Source organism: Schistocerca gregaria, chromosome 5 (assembly GCF_023897955.1).
Source record: "Schistocerca gregaria isolate iqSchGreg1 chromosome 5, iqSchGreg1.2, whole genome shotgun sequence".
In the NCBI taxonomy this organism is placed as follows: Eukaryota; Metazoa; Arthropoda; class Insecta; order Orthoptera; family Acrididae; genus Schistocerca; species Schistocerca gregaria.
The window spans coordinates 589,317,366-589,339,288 of record NC_064924.1 but is presented as its reverse complement, the minus strand read 5'-3'; the positions used below and the strand labels follow the sequence as shown (position 1 = coordinate 589,339,288).

The window sequence follows — 21,923 nt, the reverse complement described above, 5'->3', positions numbered from 1 at the left end:
GGCCGGGTGGACGTACCGCCGAATTGCTCAACACGTCGGGCGTGAGGTCTCCACAGTACATCGATGTTGTCGCCAGTGGTCGGCGGAAGGTGCACGTGCCCGTCGACCAGGGACCGGACCGCAGCGACGCACGGATGCACGCCAAGACCGTAGGATACTACGCAGTGCAGTAGGGGACCGCACCGCCTCTTCCCAGCAAATTAGGGACACTGTTGCTCCTGGGGTATCGGCGAGGACCATTCGCAACCGTCTCCATGAAGCTGGGCTACGGTCCCGCCCACCGTTAGGCCGTCTTCCGCTCACGCCCCAACATCGTGCAGTCCGCCTCCAGTGGTGTCGCGACAGGCGTGAATGGAGGGACGAATGGAGACGTTTCGTCTTCAGCGATGAGAGTCGCTTCTGCCTTGGTGCCAATGATGGTCGTATGCGTGTTTGGCGCCGTGCAGGTGAGCGCCACAATCAGGACTGCATACGACCGAGGCACACAGGGCCAACACCCGGCATCATGGTGTGGGGAGCGATCTCCTACACTGGCCGTACACCTCTGGTGATCGTCGAGGGGACACTGAATAGTGCACGGTACATTCAAACTGTCATCGAACCCATCGTCCTACCATTCCTAGACCGGCAAGGGAACTTGCTGTTCCAACAGGACAGTGCACGTCCGCATGTATCCCGTGCCACCCTACGTGCTCTAGAAGGTGTAAGTCAACTACCCAGGCCCTCAAGATCTCCGGATCTGCCCCCATTGAGCATGTTTGGGACTGGATGAAGCGTCGTCTCACGCGGTCTGCACGTCCAGCACGAACGCTGGTCCAACTGAGGCGCCAGGTGGAAATGGCATGGCAAGCCGTTCCACAGGACTACATCCAGCATCTCCACGATCGTCTCCATGGGAGAATAGCAGCCTGCATTGCTGCGAAAGGTGGATATACACTGTACTAGTGCCGACATTGTGCATGCTCTGTTGCCTGTGTCCTTGTGCCTGTGGTTCTGTCAGTGTGATCATGTGATGTATCTGACCCCAGGAATGTGTCAACAAAGTTTCCCCCTCCTGGGACAATGAATTAACGGTGTTCTTATTTCAATATCCAGGAGTGTAGAGGAAGCGACATATTGGAAATTTTAGCGTCATGAGAGACAGCTGTGCAATATCGTAACACTGTGCAAGTTCAAGTTGATAATTAAACGAAGTAAACATTTACAGCCGCGCGGGATTAGCCGAGCGGTCTCAGGCGCTGCAGTCATGGACTGTACGGCTGGTCCCGGCGGAGGTTGAGTCCTCCCTCGGGCGTGGGTGCGTGTACTTGTTCCTTAAGGTAATTTAGGTTAAATAGTGTGTAAGCTTAGGGACTGGTGACCTTAGCAGTTAAGTCCGATAAGATTTCAAACACATATGAAATAAACATTTTCACAAAAGTATACTAATTAAGGAAAGTAATTAGTAGGAAAACTTGCTGATTGATCAGAGAGCCTAACAGAATTTAATCAGAGGTGACTGAACGAGAAGAGGCACGTGGAAAGGTGAACCCGGCTAGCAGACCTCAGTATCGCCAGGCAGCATGGTGGGTGTAGCCAGCGGGATCTGCAGAGCGTACAAGTAGGTGCAAGGATACTGAGAAAGAACTCGAAGATAAGTCGTAGCTTCATGGGGAGGACACCCCCTTCATTTTGTTTCCTGCAGACCAGTCTTTCATCTGAATACGGTAACTGTAAAAATAGTCCACCTTATATTATATCGTGGTGGTCAGTAGCGAATTCAGAAGATCCATATCAGTACCGTTTAGAGCTTGTCTCGATTTCATGGAAACGTTGACAGTGGTATCAATATGAACAGACCATATTTGGTAAACTGTAGTGACTGACATCACTGTCACCAAAAATTTTGGGCATTGGGGCGACGAGCCATGATTGGAAGAGACGCGACTCAGTAGTTGGGCACAGTGGATGGTCTGCCTCTGTAGGTGCAGGGTCAGTGCGGCAGATTTGTAACCGAAGGGGGGGTGCTTCGATTCCCTGGCAGACTGGAGATTATTTCCGCTGAAGAAGTACTTTCCTTACTTTCCTATCGTAGTTTTAACTGAGAAGATTATCGTCTTCAATACACTGTCATATAGTCCTTCCATTGAAATGGCTAAATCGACACGAACCGAAAGGCAATAACTCGAAAGAAAAGAAAAGGAAAAACCAGAGGATTTGTGCCTAGTGCGGCTCCATCATGATTTAACGATAAGCTATGCTTGGGCTGATACTGTGCTAATAAAATTGTCTAACTCGCGCAGACTTTATGAATAATATGAAAGTGCGGTGTGGGTCCTTTCGGACACGTCCGAAAGAACAATCTCTACGCATGTGAAATGAATCCACCACTTTCGGCAGAGATAGAAGTTCGACCTCTAGCGGGGAATCTAAATTTAGCTAGCATGGAGGACATGGATGGTGATAGCAGTTGGGTGGGAGTGTAAGTATGCCCATAGGCGTGCCGGGATACTGCTTGCATTTGCGATAAACACTGTCTCTAGGTGGCGCTGAGGCTGATGCAACTGCCTCGTAAGCAGGGGATCCCCCGTTCGAATTCCGATCCTGCAAACAATGTCACCCCTCGCGCAGATTAAAGTTCCGATGCGGCTGACGTCAATAGTTCCTTTCCTCTCGTTTATCCCCAGTTTCAGTTTACATAATATGTATCACAGCTGCGGACTCCGCTTGGTGTCCCTTTCGGATATAGTTTCGTCGTACCTATAATAGGAATTTATCGTCCTATTGTATTTGCTTATTAAGTGAGGGAACGGTGTCTGTCAAAAATGTCGCAGTCTTATCTTACTCTTATTATCAGGAAGCGAGATTTACGATGGAGGAACGAGAATTGTCGCAAACTCACCATCTCCCACGGAGGCAGGTTCTCTGAACTGAGCCAACACGGAAAATATCGCATTTCTTTCGAAGATTCCATTTTTCGGTCGTATTTTCAACCAGATTCTGTTACACAGTAATTTTTTGTCGGATGCAACGGTCTATTATAACCCTAGCAGCAATAATTTGAATTCCTTCGATGTCTATTGTCATGCTTTTCTGATGAATGCGCTAAATTCTAGAATAACAAAACTGATCGCATGAGGAAATCGATAAGTGTTCTTTTAACAGATGCCTTGGCTTTCGCAGAAGCACTCTGAGAAGCCCAAGTGTCCCATTCACCTTCTCTGTTACTGGCTTTATGTTTTTGTGTCATTTCATGTCGAAGCTCAGTTTAAACACTGTGAAGTGCTCGAAATTTTTGTCACTTATCCTGTTATTGTATACTCTCGGGATCTTTTTGTGTGTTAAAAATACTGTCTTTCATTTATTGACCTTCTTTGCGATCGTCCGAATGGCTATGCAGTACTACAGACAGCAGAATCGTTAGCAAGAAGTCTAATACCGTTCTTGAATCTAGCCAATTTTTAGATATGCTAAGGACATGTGGGTTCTTACTATGCCTCCTTCGACTGCCTACTATGCCTCCTTCATGCATGCACTCTCGTCTCTGTTTGAGAATTCGCTAATTATCACTGTACGTTTCTTGTCAATCACACAGTTGTAATGAAGCACTGTATGATTAGTCGACTATGTAAACTGGGGGTTACTTACGACGCTCTCGCCGACGTCGGCGACCTCGCAGTGGAGTCGCGGCGTGGTGCCAGTCTGCGCCAGCACCACCGTGCAGTTCTCCGAGAGGAACACGGCTCCGCCGCCCCCGCTACCGCCCCCGCCGGATCCGCCGTCCTTCTCGTCTGTCGGAGATTCAGCGGCCGTGCGTGGTGCTGGCAGCACGATGGCGTTGTCCGGCGGCCACCACTGCTTGCTCTTAACGAGCTCTCCGCCTCCACCTCCGCCTCCGTCGCCGCCCCCGTCGCTGTCCCCAGTGTGGAGGCGGTGACTGATGCCGTCCGGCACAGGCGGCTGGAAGTGGCCGTAATGGTGCTCGTGCTGTTTGTGGCGGTGATGGTGCTGGTGGTCCGGATGGTGGAGGTGGTTGCTGTGGTAGTGGCTGTGCCAACCTGTGCAGAAAGATGACAGTCCATACGTCACGGAACATTAGAGCTGTGATAGAGATTTAAACAGCTTAGATTAGCTTTTCAGTTACGAGAAAAAACTTTACAGATGACGTTTAATTGGGAAATTGTGTGTAGTTGTCACAGTGTGTACTACAGTATTGTAATTGAACTTTTATCCTTTTTTTACACTGATTTTGATTGCAGTGTGAGCTGCATTATCAATAGTATTCATTGAACATTTCCTTGTCACGAACAAATGTTGATTGGACGATCACGATCTCTCTCTCTCTCTCTCTCTCTCTCTCTCTCTCTCTCTCTCTCTCTTTCACTCACTCACTCTCCGTCAAACAGAATAACGTCGGCCGTTGTGGCGTTGGGAGCGCATGGTGTATTATTATGGGGACATTGTATGTCCTATGCCTCGAAACTTAAATTATCGAATTCTGTGAAACATTTAAGACAGCAATTTACAGTTTTCGATAATCATTGAATGTAGTTTCCTACATTCACTGAACTAGATTATTACTAAAATTGTATTATGGTGCATGTTATCTTTTTTTAAAAAAACACTCAATTGATTACAGAAATTTGTAAATAAATGAAGATAAAAACAAAACAGCTAAGGATATTTTAATTATTCTGGTTCCATGTGTGTTGAATCTCACACTTGGTATGCTATGAAAACACCAAGTTTCTACCATAAGTAGTTTTTTTAGAAAATGGGTTATTTATCGCAAAAAATTTAGTTTAGAGATATTGAGGTTTAAAACTTTTTCATTACAAATTCTAATACAAACTTGGATTTCGTCGTCTTTTATTCACTGGAATTGCCTTGGCCCACAGTCTGTGTCTTCTTCAGTGTCATAACAGCCCAGTACTTATTCCCTCCTTTTCTTTCTTGGGTCTTTTGTAATTTGCTGGGATGCTAACTCTGCTTCACGTACACGAAGCTCATCCATCATTTCCCAGAGTCATTTGCTGTGTTCCTTTAGCTTCTCTAGAACCTTAAGTCTTTCATATTTCCCACCATTAAAAGTTATTACAGCATCAGACATTGATATCTTAAGAGTAATAAGGCCAAAAAATACATTTTTAGGCACACGGCACCACACAACATTATTTAAGGTCTCATTCACATTTTAGGTCTTCCCATGTAAACACTTCTTTAGTATCTCAGGAATTGTCTAATCTCTGTAAATAGGTTTTGTAGCTTCCATTACTGCCAAAGGAAGACAATGTTTATGTGTAAATTCATGCAGGGTCCCAGAGAATTCAGGTTGCCTATATTTACACCAAGTGTTTGGTGCAGGTGACTAATGATTCAAAGAGGAAGATCGTTAAAAGGAGAAGAAGAGCAGAAAGAAGTGACAGATTGATATCCATACGATTCAGACGACAACAAAAGAAAGCGAGAAAACAACTCAAGAGAGAGGAACGAGTTACTGATTCAAATAGAGAAAGTAAAGAGAAGACTTCACAGACGCTGCCAAAACGAAAGCTCGTCTTTGTTAACTATGATGAAGGGAGGATAAGAAGGGAGTACAGTTTTGAGACAGAGTGCCTTATTTGCGGAGAGATAAAGCAAAGCAATTCACAGCCTTCTAAACTGTAGTTGCAAAGCATGACTGCTGAACTGTGAAGTATATGTGTAACCACGAAATTTCATAGTCACACGTCAACGTTCAAAGTACTATTTCAAAGTCTCACACTTGTCTTATTTTAATGTATTGTATACCAAAATTTTCAGGAAAGTTCATAGAACATTATGGAGTAGAAAACAGTAAATGCTAAATTTCAATGAATTTCACGTACAATATTCCATTCATATGGGGTCTCCTTGATTCGCGCTGTATAAGGAGTGCTAGGTGTATAGGTGTACTGGTGGTTGGTAGGGGGGGGGGGGGCGCTTGCCGACAGGCTCAGTCTTATTAGTGCAGTGTTGGTGCTACGTATGCTGCTGCTACATACGCACCTAACGGGGCAGCAGATTGGTTAGCACATTTGACTTACATTCGGAGGGCGACATTTCAAACAACCATCCTGATTTAGGTTTTCCATAATTTCGCTACAACGACTTAGGGCAAGGGACGAGATGGTTCTTTCGAAACGTAAGCTTTCCTTCTCCATCCTTCCCTAATCCGAGTTGTCCTCCGTCTCTAATGACCTCCTTGTCGACGGAGTGTTAAACACTAACCTTCTCCGCTACATAAGCGCTTTATAGTTCGTACAGGTATTCTGCCTGGATGTCCGAAGTGCTTCAGATAGTAAGTTACACATTATAATGGCGGACCAATTAACTTTTAATGACTGCTGCACTACACTTCAAAAAGATAAAGAAATGTGACACTATTTTTCAACATCGTAACCAATTCTTTGTAAACAACGATGGATACGTACTACTAATCGTTAGGGTTCTCTACGGTAGAAATCCTCCCCTTGGTCATGTAGTCATGTAATGGCAGCTTTGTGAACGTCCTCATTGCTGGTAAATGTATTCCAGCCCCCCCCACCCCCCCACCCAATCCCACTCCCTCCCGGGATGTTCTTCCACATCGCCAAACACTTGAAAATAACTGGACTTCTAGATGAGGTTCATCTATGTCCGTGCGCCCTAGGGCAAATTGTTGGAACCACCTGACGGATGAATGGGTTTGAATTTGATCTCTATTTTACGCGGAACCGTTTACCAACAAGAATCGTAGTGGCCCGTGGATTCCCATTTGGAGTATGTGGCCAATCGCTGAGCCACTGTGACAGACCCGTCATCTGTATACGAACAGAACTTAGGCTGAGAGAAATCTTGCACATGTACTCTCTCCTGGCAAGACATCACTGTTATTGCATAATAGTTTTAGCGTAGGGTGAAACGTGTAACTTTGGTTTTGAAATCAATACGCGTAAGTTACGCACGAAAGTAACACATGCAGAACATATTCATGAATGTGCTTTGATGACATAATTTCAAATGGTGTTTTGTTGAAAACTACCCTCCGTCAATGGAGACCAGTGTGTGATGTGTGTAATATCTGTTATAGTTCACATTTTTAATTTTAACCCTGTTCGGCCATACATCGCCCACCGTTAGAAACACCCATAAACAAAATATGAAAGTGATCATTAAATTAATAATTTATTGATAATTAGGTTCTATTTACAACCGATGTAAGGTAAAATTATGAACTGATACGAATAACTTGGTATTTGGTGAAGACAGGGTTAAAAAGGGGATCTACTATTGGAATCTCCGAAGCAACTTTATGTGACATTGCTAATAATCTCTCCATTCTACATTATCGCCAACCATATCTGATGATTTTCACGTGATTCCTGTGTTGGACCAAAATCAGATGTTCAATTTTGTCTGATTTCTTAAGCGACCAAACTTCTGAGGTCATCGATGCCTAGACTTACACACTACTTAAAGTAACTTAAACTAACTTATGCTATGAACAACACACACACCCATGCCCAAGACAGGACTCGAACCTCCGGCAGAAAGGGCCTCGCAATCCCTGACATGGCGCCTCAAATCGCAAGGCCACTCCGCTCGGCTATTGCACAAAGATGTATTTAACACTGCATTTTGAAATAAACAATCACGATACTGCATTTTGTTATAAATTACATAGCGCAATAGGTACCTCAATGATACAATCCACTTTGTTATTCTTAGCTTTCAAGAGTTGACAGTACATGGAGGCAAAACACTGCCGAATTGCACATGGTTCAGAAGGAAATTCGAATAACTGCATCGTCAGCGTCATCGCTACAGCTAATAAAAAGTAGGGAGACCAAATAATATTTCCAAAAAAATAGTGCTAACACATCTTGTACATCTGTAAAACTCTAAATTTTTGAGTAAAGAAGTTCGTAGGATAAAAGTGTAATGTATGATAAATAAAAGTAGGAGCAAGGAACTCACAAAGGCTAATTCAGAAGAGCTAGAGGTCCAAATTTGACCTGTTGTGCTGCGTTCATTAATATCCAAGCAACGCATTCGCGGCTAAGGACGCCAGGACTGGGACACAACTGACATCACTTCACTGCCTTTAGAAGACCCGCCGCCCATAAAAAAGATGTGCGTCTTGCTTGTCGGTAAGTATTGATCTAGTCGCAAACCTGGGTACGAATTTCTTCAGAATGGATGATGCGTACCGCATCGAAAACTTTTCTGTAGGCTACAAACATTACATCAACCTGATGCCATGTGCTATATTACTGATGTCAGTATGGGTGCAAAGAGCTCGTCTGAGTTTCATGTGATTCATGTTTCTGTAACCTATAGTGATTTTCACGGTGAAAGCTGTTTTGTTCCACATTATTCATAGTGTATGAACTGTGAGCATCTTCGAATATTCTCTTACAAGTAAATGTGATGTATAGGACGGTAGCTCGTGGGTCACTTTCGGTTTTATTTGTGTAAGTAGGTCTGACCTCTGCTCTTTTCAAATCTCAAAAAATATATCCCAGACTCAAAGGAACTAATGGAAATTCTATGAAGAAAGGAGCCAACACTCTGCTTCTTCTGTAACTCAACCTTCTGAAGTTTACTCAGGTTCGTTGATAGTATTTTGCTCCGATACTTGTCTAAGGTTTGATTCATTGCCAATGTGCGTTTCAGTACACATCTACCTGTGAGTTTATTCTTCACTCCGTAACTAAAGTTCCGCAGCGGCTGTTACTTACGGAGCTTCCGAACAGGCCATGAAGGTTCAATGGCACCGACCGGCAGCCATGTCATCCTTAGCCTACAGGCGATACCGGATGCTGATATGGAGGGCATGCTGTCAACACAACGCTCTCCTTTTCGGATATCAGTTTACGAGACTGGAGCCGCTTCTTCTCAATCAATGGTTCAAATGGATCTAAGCACTATGGGACTTAACATCTGAGGTCAACAGTCCCCTATACTTATAACTACTTAATCTAACTAACCTAAGGACATCACACACATCCGTGCCCGAGGCAGGATTCGAACATGGGACTGCAGCAGCTGCGATGTTCCGGACTGAAGAGCCTAGAACCGCTCGTCCACCGCGTCCGGCCCTTCTGAATCAAGTAGTTCATCAATTTGAATCATAATTTCTGAATGCAACCCGCTTGCCAACAGCGCTCGACAGACTGGACGATCCATATGATAGGTAGCCCACCCAACAAGATTTCAACTTCGGTGATCTGATGGGGACCGGTGTTACCACTGCGGCGAGGCCGTTTGCTTCAACATGCTGATAGGCTCATCTTCTTCAAGTGTTTGGGCAAGCATTTTCTTCAGTGTGAACTCCTCTACGGTTACTTCAGTCATAATTTGTAGGATTCCTCTGTGCTAAACCCAGTTGTCGATTTCGTACGAATTGTGAGTGGCTCTCATACTCTTCCAAAAGTTTTAATTTTACGGACATTATCACAACACTAATATATGTTCTATTCATCCAACGAATAATAACAAGAAGGTATCACCTGAATCTCGTTCACTTTGCACGTAAAACGATGTGATGAAGAAATTGTATCCGCTGTTGTCTAAGTTTCTAAGTGCCTATTAAACAAAAACAAAAAAAAAACACAGTTTGGGGAAATGTACAGAGATTGGGCGAAATAAAGGAATCGGCAGTCGTTACTGTACTAAACAAGAAACAGTTATGTGACACGTCTTTCCATTTGAAACGGCAGTCTGATAATATGAAGACAAGCACAATCTGACAAGTGCAAATAATCGAGGAGTGGAAAAATATTTACTATGCAAGTGCTGATACGTACTTCCGCTCCTCACTGCATACAGTAAGCGTTCTGGATCCAAATGTAGCTGACAGGAAGAAGTGACAATATTTTGTGACTTCAAGAGTGAAGCATGGCTACATTATAAAAGCTTTTACGCCTTTGTCTCTGCCTAGATACTTGGGACAAAGCTGTACGTTTCTGACATAGGCAGTCTCATAAACTTAAAAACGTATAAGAAATATGGGTTACAAATTTAAAGAAAGACATTAACTACGAATATTTAGAACCACCGTAAGATATTATTCTCCACACATCAGAAAATGGTTTCCATCACCTCGGTTGCGAGAATTTAGGAACCTGTATTGAAAATTGGAATAGAGATAAATAATAAAAAATGGGGGCTCTTTTTTTAAAAAAAAACGCAGTTGATATCCGTTTGACTATTGCAGCGACTTATAACGGACCAACCATAGCGCCATCTGGTTTCCCCCTTCCACCTACACGAGTTTCGTTCTTTGTAGTGTTTTCGTTTCATGTTTATTTCGTGACATATTTGGCCTGGTCACTATTAATGGACCACCCTGTATAATAGTGTGTTCAGATCAATTGCCTGTTGGTAAAATGAAAATTTCTTACAATCCGCGTCATCCATAAATTTTTCGTGGCGTCGAACAAAGGTAATAATTTATTAAGGGAGCTGTTTACGAGTACCGTGTGTCGGATTTGCTAACATTTATGTGAACAGGAAAAGAATAGTGGTGACAGCTGCAATAAAAATTAGTGAACATTTCGTGCGGCACTACTAGTGTCTAGTACATTGCCTCGTACGCAGCAACACTAATGATAAAAAAGGATCTGATACTAGTTGTGACAGTACTGACAGAAAGCTGAGTAATATTTTAAATCGGTTATGAATGACATTACACGCAGTGGTTCAGGTATTTACAAGTGAAAGCCTCTGATTTGTGTTTCATGAGTATTAAATTTCCTTGTGATGTAACTTATTCTGGCAAATATATTCATAACGTGATAATTGTTTCTCAAAATAACTTAATAATTCTTTGCGACATCGAATTATTAAAATTGTCAATTTTATCGCAGATGATGTAGCAAATACTAGCAAGGTCTCTAGATGTTTCCAGTACTTCTCGCTTCGTTTGCTTCTACTGCGTAGCCCGCCAGTCGTTTTTAATTAGTAGAAGAAGAATGCTAGAAATACGGAAGACGAATATCAGATTAGGAACCCACGCGGTGGAATACGTTCGTATGAGTATTTTCAGCGAAATATATATTATTCCTGACACGCAAGCTGTAAGAACAAAATCCTGTGACCGCTCTTGCTGTGGGCAAATGAGGGACCATTATCTGCTCAGATTTCACATTATCCAGTAGATGATCAATACAGTCGGTGCTTTGATCGCTATTTCGATACATGGGGACCCCATTACTTCCGGGATGCTGTTACTCACGGTATTACGGGAGTGTTCTATGTTATTTTCTGTTTGACGTCACCTACTTAGCAAAAATAACTGGCAGCGAACGCTGGATCATCCCAGTCTCTCTTCTCAATGGGAACATGGCTTGATTTTATTGCAAATGATGTTGCAGCTAAAATGCTGCGCAACGGTCCGTGTCTATAAATAAATAAGTTAGGACTACAGCGATATATATATATAGCATGACAGTAAGGCTCGCTCGAATCACGAAGCGAGTGTATCAGTAGACTGAATTAGAATAAATATTAGATAACAGGGAAAACTCATATAATTTAATGCCGAGATTTTTGTCCGAAACGTAATTTATGTAGGAGCTCGGGTAAACATTATGATCAGACGTGCAGAATTCGATATTATCGGATTACTTTCAGAATAATATGTAATGTGTCGACGTATTATTTAGAAAGGTACGGCAGTGCCACTGATTTTGTGTTCTGGTCACGCCGTGTTTCAGACTGCCAACGAGGGAGAAGAGGTCGGTTCCCGCCATTTTGATAGGTACCAGCACTACTTTCATGGGTTTTAGGATCTTCCATACGTCTCTCGAAATTGTTTTGATTAAAGTACAGGATTAGAGAGCCGAAAGCGTTTGAAGAACTTTGTCCCAATTGCCATAGAACCAGAGCACGGGCAAGTCAACGCGGATTAAATCGTGAAAACATAAAAATTACATTGCGGATTTAAACGCATGGATGAGAAGCGGCCAGTCTACTCCATATCCTGTAACGTTACGTGTTTGGTATCTAGGAAACGATAGATAGAAGCTCATAAGCTTAGGTAGAGTCTAAGATAGTTTGCAGTCTTACCTCGATTTTCAGTAGGTACCATGGTCACAGTAGATGTCATAACGTCTGTGAAACAATTTTGCAATAAGATAAGAGAAAGCGGTATAGTAAAATAAATTGCTGAACAGTAGAAAGGCACGTAGATCAGACAGGTTACGTGAAATAACTTGTTCTTCTTCTATCAGTCGTTCACTGTAGTTCGCTAGAGCAAGAAACGGTACCTACATTTGAAAACAGCTTAGTTCGTTGCCGCTTTGAAAGTTTGTCGGACGGATTCTCATTATCGGACTACTGTCGTTAATCTGTTCGAAAATTATGGACCATTGTTGATGGTTACACATTGATGTTAAAGCAACAAAAATCAACTTGCGTTACGGTAACAGCTCAAGGGAAACGCATATCACTCTATTTATGAGTAAGATCCAATGCGGAAGACAATGGCGCCCTAGTTGATGTCGTATTCTTAGAATTCGGAAAGGCATTAGGCACAATTCCACATTGCCGTTCAGTAAACCAGAGGTAATTTGTGTCTGTCTAGATTTATGAGTGGAATCAAGACATCGTAGCAAACTGAACACACGTTGCTCTTAAACTGGAACAAATTTTAAGAAGAATGCATTGGGATAATGAAGAAAATTTAAGTAACCCACGGAAAAACGGGCTTCAAAAGATCTTCTTAGAATATTTCTTGTGTAAATGCAATTTTGTAATATGATGACATGATGGAGACCGCGGATGTTGTTTGAAGACAAATATTGATGTTGTTAGGACAGCAACCAGCCACAAATTTACTTTCAGTTCCTTTATTGTAAGTTTACAGTTACCGGTTTCGAATCATTGGGGTTCATCCTCAGACGGTTTTCTCGCTTTCTTTATGACATGTGGTGTGTTTTTTACAGATTAATTGTCGTGCAACGTCGGTGTGCAGTGTTTGTTTTCGTAACATTCGTCCAGCAGATGTAGATACATTCTCGCTGCATTCTTATGGTTGCAGACGTAAATTGTTCTCACTGAACACTTTGGATATGTCACTGAGAAGATTTCTACCACACACCACATGTTTTGATACATACAAAGAGCTTACAAAGCTCATATCGATCTTCGCCACCAATCATATGCGAAACGTCGTTCTTCTCACGTGCCTTGATGAATGGAATAGGATAGGAAAGAGGAAGGACCCTCCACCATATCTCTTGAGGTCACTTTCAGAGAACAGAGGTATATTTGGAATGCTTTAAAAACGTTGCTATTTTCAATTAAAAACTTCCGGTTGGCTTTCCCCAGAAAACTGAAGTGTGATTTTCAATGAACAATGAGGAGACATCAGTTTTCAGTAATTCCTAGGGACCCATCACGCATTCTTCTCCTGTGCCTCATCTGAGCGTCCAAAGTACTACTTTATTTGATATATTCAGAGTTCATCTCCTGAAGCTTTTACTCTCCGCAACTGCAAGTGATACGGAAATTAATCCTTCCCGGTCCCTTTTCAATGCTTCCCATAAGTTTCATCTCATAAAACGAAATGTCGAGTGTTTTGATCTAAATGTAATTTATTCGTTTTGGAAGTTTTAGAATCGCGAGGTGAAGTTAGAGGTTTAGTAATGTGGAATACGTCATTCATATTAAACCGTGTTAGTGTAATTTTGAATGTAACTACAGTGGCTTGGGTAACCTACATGTAAACTCTCTAAAGTTCATCATGTGACACGTGTTGTGCTTCGTATTCCAACCAGTACTGGCTCCAAGGAAAGACCTTTCCACCTCAGTGGATGGTTAAATACACTGGAGATTCAGCGAAACTGGTCCACCTGCGTAATATCGTGTAGGGCTCTCGCGAGCACTCTGAAGTGCCGCAGCAAGACGTGTCATGGACTCAACTAATGTCTGAAGTAGTGCTGAATTTTGCTGAGCTGTCCATAAATCCGTAAGAGTACGAGGGAGGTGTAGATCCCTTCTGAACAGCACATTGCAAAGCATCCCAGATACACTCAACTATGTTCATGCCTGGGCAGATTGGTGGCCAGCGGAACTGTTTAAACTCAGAAGAGTATTCCTGGTGATACTCTGTAGCAGTTCTGAAGGTATGGGTTGTCGCATTGTCCATCTGGAATTGCCCAAGTCCGTCGGAATTAACAATGGATATGAATGGTTGCAGATGAACAGACAGGAGTCTCACGTACTTGTCATGTGTCAGAGTCGTATCTAGACTTGTCAAGGATTCCATGTCAAACCAGCTGCACACGCCTCACACCGTTAAAGATCCTCCACCTGTTTGAACACTCCCCTGCTGAAATGCAGGTTCCATGGATTAATGAGGTTGTCTATGTATCCGTGCACACTCGATACAATTTCAACCGAGACTCGCCGACCAGACATGTTTCCAGTCATCAACAGTCCCATGTCGGTGTTGATGGGCCAAGGTGAGGCATAAATATTAGTTTTGTGCAGTCATCAAGAGTATATGTGTGGGCCTCCGGCTACGAAAACCCATTTTGATGATGTTCCGTTGAATGGCTCACACGCTTACACTTGTTTATGGCCCTGCTTTAAAATCTGCAGCAGTTTGCGGAAGGGTTGCACTTCTGTCGCACTGAACGATTTTCATTCGTCTTAAGTCCCGTGCGGAATCTTTTTCAGGCGGCACCGATATCGGAGATTTGATGTTTTACAGGATTCCTGATGTTAACGGTATACTCGTGAAATATCCACTTCCCCGCTACCTTGGAGATGCTGTGTCCCATCGCTCGTATTCCGACTATAACGTCACGTTCAAGCTCACTTAGCAGGTGTAGAAGTATGCAACCGGAATTTTCCTATAGATGGTGCTAGCCATCAATGTCGGGCCCGTGAGACGGCTCTACAACGCCATATGCTTCCTGTATCGGCTGACGACGAATGCCAATTAACAATAACCCAAGTTCTGTATGTCGGTATCTGCTGCAAACCCGTTAACATGTATATTTTTTCCCTACAAACTACGATTTGTGCACAGAATTTGTTTCCCGTTATCATTTGAACAAAACATCAGCAGAATAATATCAAACGCTTGTCGAAGATTTCGGCGAACATGCTCTTCGGAAAACACAGTCTTTCGAGTCGTTCAAAATATTAAAAAGTGCTGATTTTGACGTGAGAAACGACGCGCATGGGAAACCAACGAAAAGTTCGAAGACAACGCGTTGGAGGCCCTGTTGGATGAATGGATGAAGATGATACTCAAACGCAACAGAAACTAGCAGAACAACTGAATGTGACGCTGAAAGCCGTTTCTCTTTGGTTGAAAGCTATCATGGGAAACGTTCAGAAAGTGGAAAAAAAAGGTTCCGTATGAACTGAATGAAAGACAGCAAGCAAATCGAAAGACTACTTGTGAAATGCTGCTCCCCAGGTATTAAATGAAGTCTTTTCTCCATCGAATAGTGACAGGTGCTAAAAAATGGATATACGTATTTTGAAGATCATAAGCGTCGTAAACCATGCGTAAATCCAGGAGAATCACCGACATACGCTGCCAGATTCAAGTGTTTCAAATTGCTCTGAGCGCTATGGGACCTAACATCTGAGGTCATCAGTCCCCTAGAACTTAGAACTACTTAAACCTAACTAAGGACACCACACACATCTGTGCCCGAGGCAGGATTCTAACCTGCGACCGTAGCGATCGCGTGGTTCCAAACTGAAGCGCTAAGAACCGCTCGGCCACACCGCCCGGCTCCGCCGCAAGAACAAACCGCTTTAGAAAGAAGACAAAGCTCTGTCTTTGGTTTCATTCACCTAAAGCCATCTGTGATAACAACATTTTGCACACCGAAAAGAAAATAGCTTAGACTAGATATTCTAGAACAATTAGAGATTTTCAAGCATTTTGCTCGAAAGGATAGCCTCAATCTTAACGAACAGCTACAGCTACGTAACAAAAATTTTTTCAGTGCTATAAAGCCGTTACTCGATATCTGACTTCGGGTCTTCTTGTGCAGATTGTGGAAATATTCTTTTCCTTCTAAGGTAGTCCTATGTTTTTCAATTATCAAATGTTTGTTGGCTGCATTTCACGTCAAAACTGCTTTCTACAAGTTGTCATTCAGTCCTGTCTACATTTTCATAATGATGTTTTCATGTTTTATCTTACTATTATAAGCTTTCATGTCAAAATGTTATGTCGTATACGAGCAGCCCTTAGTGGCTCGCCATCATAGTTTCCTTTATCTTAAATATCTTTGTGACTAATGCCCTTTTGACATATTCATTATTTTATAAATGACACATAAGTGCTGACAGTTTTTCCGTACTTATACCCTATCATACATTTTAGTCATAATTTTGTGACCATGTTATATAAAGTAGACCATTATTTGTTTTAAATTCTGAGGGAGACACTCCCAGCACTCTCGAAACCAGGTTAATTTGTTAAAAATAGTGACCGAGGGCTGATTTTCTTTCATTTGTAACTATTCACGGTCTCTGAACGTGCAACTATGTACAAGATTTTGCCACCTAATTTCTATATAGGAGTATATAGGAGTCTGACAGCCACCAGCTCCGAATGGGGACTGATGGGTCGGTTGAAGGCTTAATTTAGCCACAAGCGGCATCAGGTCGGCACGTAGCAGTTGCTCAGCTGCTATCGCCAGTGAGTTCAAGCACCTTTCTGTCCACCTCAGTTGGCGTGGACAGGGACTGAGTGCCGCCTGGGGCCTTCTCTAGGATGGTGGTTCTGCGAACCCCTTCACTCTCCACTCCTCCCCCCCTCTCCCCCTCGGTGCGTCATCGTGAGCTGCCATCCGCTGCCGAAAGCAAGGTCCTTGTTGACTCACTTTCACTACCATTTCCACGGCCATGCGACGCCTCAGGCGGACAGAGAAATCGAGATGCATGCTGGCTATAGGATTTCTTCACTAACCATGTATAGCTCGCATCTTTGAGGCGTTGGCTTCTCCAAACTATCACACGACTGCTGAAATTTGCTAAAGACTACGTGATAGTTTTAAAAGTGCTGTTTTCATCTTAATGAAACTTTGGACGACAAGCGAGCACACTCACTCTTTCCACTATTACACAATCCATGGAGGGGAGTGACATTTGGCAACCCAGTTCCATCACCTACAGTAGATGCCAAACATCCCCGATCTACTTCCACAATAGCTACATCTACAATGGCTGCACAGACTAAACTGTGAACTAACGGAAAGAAAAGGGATATTTTAATTCATTCAGTGGAGACGGTTTTGGTAAAGTCTTATAATTCATACTTTTTGGGCCTCAATACAGTAAAAATATAGCAAGGAAGATTTTGCATATCCTGCTCAAAAACATTTCCGATAGATGGTACCTACAGATAGGAAACCGGTGATCCCAAAATCCGTCACAAAAATAAAATACAATTTAATAAGTTTCAAACAAAAACGTAAAATATGAACATTAATAGTCAATTAATTTAGTGGAGAATAGTGGAGAAATTTTTCTACACATGTCTAACAAAAATAAAAAGTGAGGTCTGATAAATCTTTGAGGAAATTTGGGAAACACAAAAATTCGCACGGTAGTGATAGGTAGCGTTCTTACATCCACTCCAAAAGAAAGGCACTAAATAAGACGCAAGAAACTGCGAAGGTCAAAAGTTGCTAGTGTTTCGATGCATTCGGCCTCTCAGTCTGATGGGGCGGCAGTGAGAATTTGGATCGTGGAGCGAGGAGTGGCAGCGTAATCAGCGCAAGATGTGAACTTTTCGCCAAGCTGGCTCAGTGGCTAAAGCAGACGCATAGTATGCAGAAGACGCGAGTTCGAGTCCCAGCGTTGGTACAAATTTTCACTCTCCGTTTCAGTCTATATACATAAAATGATATCTGTATGAACCCAGTATGCTCTCAGAAACTGTCATTTCATTAGAATAGCATCTTGTACTTTCTATCAATGTTTCTTTCATTACGGGATTGAGGGTAATAATTTAACTGAAGTACTGAACATCTATCACTTGTTAAGCGCAATAGTGGGCAGTTAGCAGGAGCAGGCATTATTTGAGCCATGTGGCGGGTTCTTTTAATGAATTCTGTAAGCTAATATGAATTCTGTAAGCTAATATGCCCCCCCCCCCCCCCCTGTACCATGGACCTTGCCGTCGGTGGGGAGGCTTGCGTGCCTCAGCGATACAGATAGCCGTACCGTACGTACAACCACAATGGAGGGGTATTTGTTGAGAGGCCAGACAAACGTGTGGTTCCTGAAGAGGGGCAGAAGCCTTTTCAGTAGTTGCAAGGGCAACAGTCTGGATGATTGACTGATCTGGCCTTGTAACAATAACCAAAACGGCCTTGCTGTGCTGGTACTGCGAACGGCTGAAAGCAAGTGGAAACTACGGCGGCAATATTTCCCGAGGGCATGCAGCTTTACTGTATGATTAAATGATGATGGCGTCGGCCTGGGTAAAATATTCCGCAGGTAAAATAGTCCCCCATTCGGATCTCCGAGCGGGGACTATTCAAGAGGATGCTGTTATCAGTAGAAAAAAAACTGGCGTTCTACGGATCGGAGCGTGGAATGTCAGATCCTTTAATCGGGCAAGTAGGTTAGAAAATTTAAAAAGGGAAATGGACAGGATAAAGTTAGATATAGTGGGAATTAGTGAATTTCGGTGGCAGGAGGAACAAGACCTCTGCTCAAGTGACTACAGGGTTATAAACACAAAATCAAATAGGGGTAATGCAGGAGTAGTTTTAATAATGAATAGGAAAATAGGAACGCGGGTAAGCTATTACAAACAGCATAGTGAACGCATTATTGTGGCCAAGATAGATACGAAGCCCACACCTACTACAGTACTACAAGCTTATATGTCAACTAGCTCTGCAGATGACGAGGAAATTGAAGAAATGTATGATGAAATAAAAGAAATTATTCGGATAGTGAAGGGAGATGAAAATTTACTAGTCATGGGTGACTGGAACTCGAGTGTAGGAAAGGGAGAGAAGGAAACGTAGTAGGTGGATGTGGATTGGGGCTAAGAAATAAAAGAGGAAGCCGTCTGGTAGAATTCTGCACAGAGCACAACTTAGTCATAGCTAACACTTGGTTTAAGAATCATGAATGAAGGTTGAATACATGGAAAAACCCTGGAGATATGAAAGGTATCAGATAGATTATATAATGGTAAGACAGAGATTTAGGAAACAGATTTTAAATTGTAAGACATTTCTAGGGGTAGATGTGGACTCTGACCACAATCTATTAGTTATGCGGATGTAGAGGCTTATCTCACTAGGGGTAAGCTAGATACTGCCTACAGGAAAATTAAAGAGACCTTTGGAGACAAGAGAACCACTAGTATGAACATCAAGAGCTCAGAATGTAACCCAGTTCTAAGCAAAGAAGGGAAAGCAGAAAGGTGGAAGGAGTATATAGAGGGTCTATACAAGGGCGATGTACTTGAGGAGAATATTATGGAAATGGAAGAGGGTGTAGATGAAGATGAAATGGAAGATACGATATTGCGTGAAGAGTTTGACAGAGCACTGAAACACCTGAGTCGAAACAAGGTCCCCCGAATAGACAACATTCCATTGGAACTACTGACGGCCTTGGAAGAGCCAGTCCTGACAAAACTCTACCCTCTGGTGAGCAAGATGTATGAGACAGGCGAAATACCCTCAGACTTCAAGAAAAATATAATAATTTCAATCCCAAAGAAAGCAGGTGTTGACAGATGTTAAAATTACCGAACAATGAATTTAATAAGCCATAGCTGAAAAATACTAACACGAATTCTTTACAGACGAATGGAAAAACTAGTAGAAGCCGACCACGGGGAATATCAGTTTGGATTCCGTAAAAATACTGGAACACGTGAGGCAATACTGACTTAACGACTTATCTTAGAAGAAAGATTAAAGAAAGGCAAACCTAGGTTTCAAGCATTTGTAGACTTAGAGAAAGCTTTTGACAATGTTGACTGGAATACTCTCTTTCAAATTCTAAAGGTGGCAGGGGTAAAATACAGTGAGCGAAAGGCTATTTACAATTTGTACAGAAATCAGATGGCCGTTATAAGAGTCGAGGGGCATAAAAGGGAAGCAGTGGTTGCGAAGGGAGTAAGACAGGGTTGTAGCCTCTCCCTGATGTTATTCAATCTGTATATTGAGCATGCAGTAAAGGAAACAAAAGAAAAATTCGGAGTAGGTATTAAAATCCAAGGGAGGGAAAGGAAATAAAAACTTTGATGTTCGGCGATGACATTGTCATTCTGCCAGAGACAGTAAGGGACTTGGAAGGGCAGTTGAACGGAATGTACAGTGTCTTGAGAGGAGTATATAAGATAAACATCAACAAAAGCAAAACGAGGATAATGGAATGTAGTCGAATTAAGTCGGGTGATGCTCAGGGTATTAGATTAGGAAATGAGACACTTAAAGTAGTAATCGAGTTTTGCGATTTGGGGAGCAAAATAACTGATGATGGTCGAAGTAGAGAGGATATAGAATGTAGACTGGCAATGGCAAGGAAAGCGTTTCTGAAGAAGAGAAATTTGTTAACATCGAATACAGATTCAAGTGTCAGGAAGTCTTTTCTGAAAGTATTTTTACGTAGTGTAGCCATGTATGGAAGTGAAACATGGACGATAAATAGTCTGGCCAAAAAAAGAATAGAAGCGTTCGAAATGTGGTGCTACAGTAGAATGCTGAAAATTAGATGGGTAGATCACATAACAAGTGAGGGAGTATTGAATAGGATTGGGGAGAAGAGAAGTTTGTGGCACAACTTGACAAGAAGAAGGGATCGGTTGGTGGGACATGTTCTGAGGCGTCAAGGGATCACCAATTTAATATTGGAGGGCAGTGTGGGGGGTAAAAATCGTAGAGGGAGACCAAGAGATGAATACACTAAGCAGATTCAGAAGGATGTAGGTTGGAGTAGGTACTGGGAGATGAAGCAACTTGCACAAGATAGAGTAGTACGGAGAGCTGCATCAAACCAGTCTCAGGACTGAAGATCACACCAACAACAAGCTAATATGTCGATATCATCTGAGCGCCGGAACAGTAAGAAAAGTAAATTACAGAATCAAAGAAAGCTCTAGAAGTTTGTGTTTGGATTATAGTAAAGGAAAACAGTCGAAAATATCCTTGAAGAAACGCGTCCTTGTGAAAGCTCCAGGGTGCTTTTTGTGATCAGCCATGATGCTTCGGGCACTAAAAGAGTTTGCTATTCGATTACTAACCCTAGGAGGATATTGATCTTAAGTAGCACACAGCAGAAGGTAGTAACGTAAGCCGGCGTCAGAATTCATTAACAATAAAATGTTTCAGGTGCAAAGGGCTTGGGCACACACAAAGGAAGTTTATAGGTCTGAGAAGCTTAAGCGATATCTCACGGTGAATTAAGGGAAATTCCGGGAGGAGGCCTCATTGCAGAAGGTTTATTGCTATTCCTAGTGATACGGTCACGTTTGTATGTGTTGACAATAGGTGACGAGCCCATTCGTGGTCTTCTCGACAATGGACGTTCTGTGATGACTGAGCATCCGCTTGGCGATAGCGTTGTAATATCTTGGGATTGTACAGTGGGGCTTAGTGTTGCAAGTTACCCACTTTCACAAATATGCCGATTTTTGGGCACTACTAAAGACTCAAATTACTGTTATTACGTGGAAATTCCAAGTTTTTAAAGTGACACATAATCTGTATTTGTTGTCCATTTCAGGTTCTGACTTCATCTATAACGTTCGGATAGTTAGTCAATGGAATGAGGGAAAGTTTTATTATGAGTTTGACGGATGAAAGTCTTTTCCGTTTCATAATCAGGCAGCGAATGGAAGATCATGACGTCAAAACAAGGATACTAATTCATTTGAACATAGCTGCTAAGGTTCAGTGACCGTATCAGAATTATATTAGAACAAATAT

General features: G+C 42.5%; 1 protein-coding gene across 1 annotated transcript in view; it reads right to left on the bottom strand.

Annotated features, from left to right (window-relative positions):
- Positions 1 to 12,073, bottom strand: part of LOC126273417 (uncharacterized) — a 234,972-nt gene extending 222,899 nt beyond the window's left edge. The window contains exons 1-2 of the mRNA XM_049976969.1: positions 12,052 to 12,073; positions 3,628 to 4,037 (exon numbers count right to left, since the gene is read on the bottom strand). Coding sequence (XP_049832926.1) covers positions 3,628 to 4,037; positions 12,052 to 12,073 — 432 coding nt within the window. The remainder of the gene's footprint in view (positions 1 to 3,627; positions 4,038 to 12,051) is intronic.
- Positions 12,074 to 21,923: the final 9,850 nt, after the last annotated feature.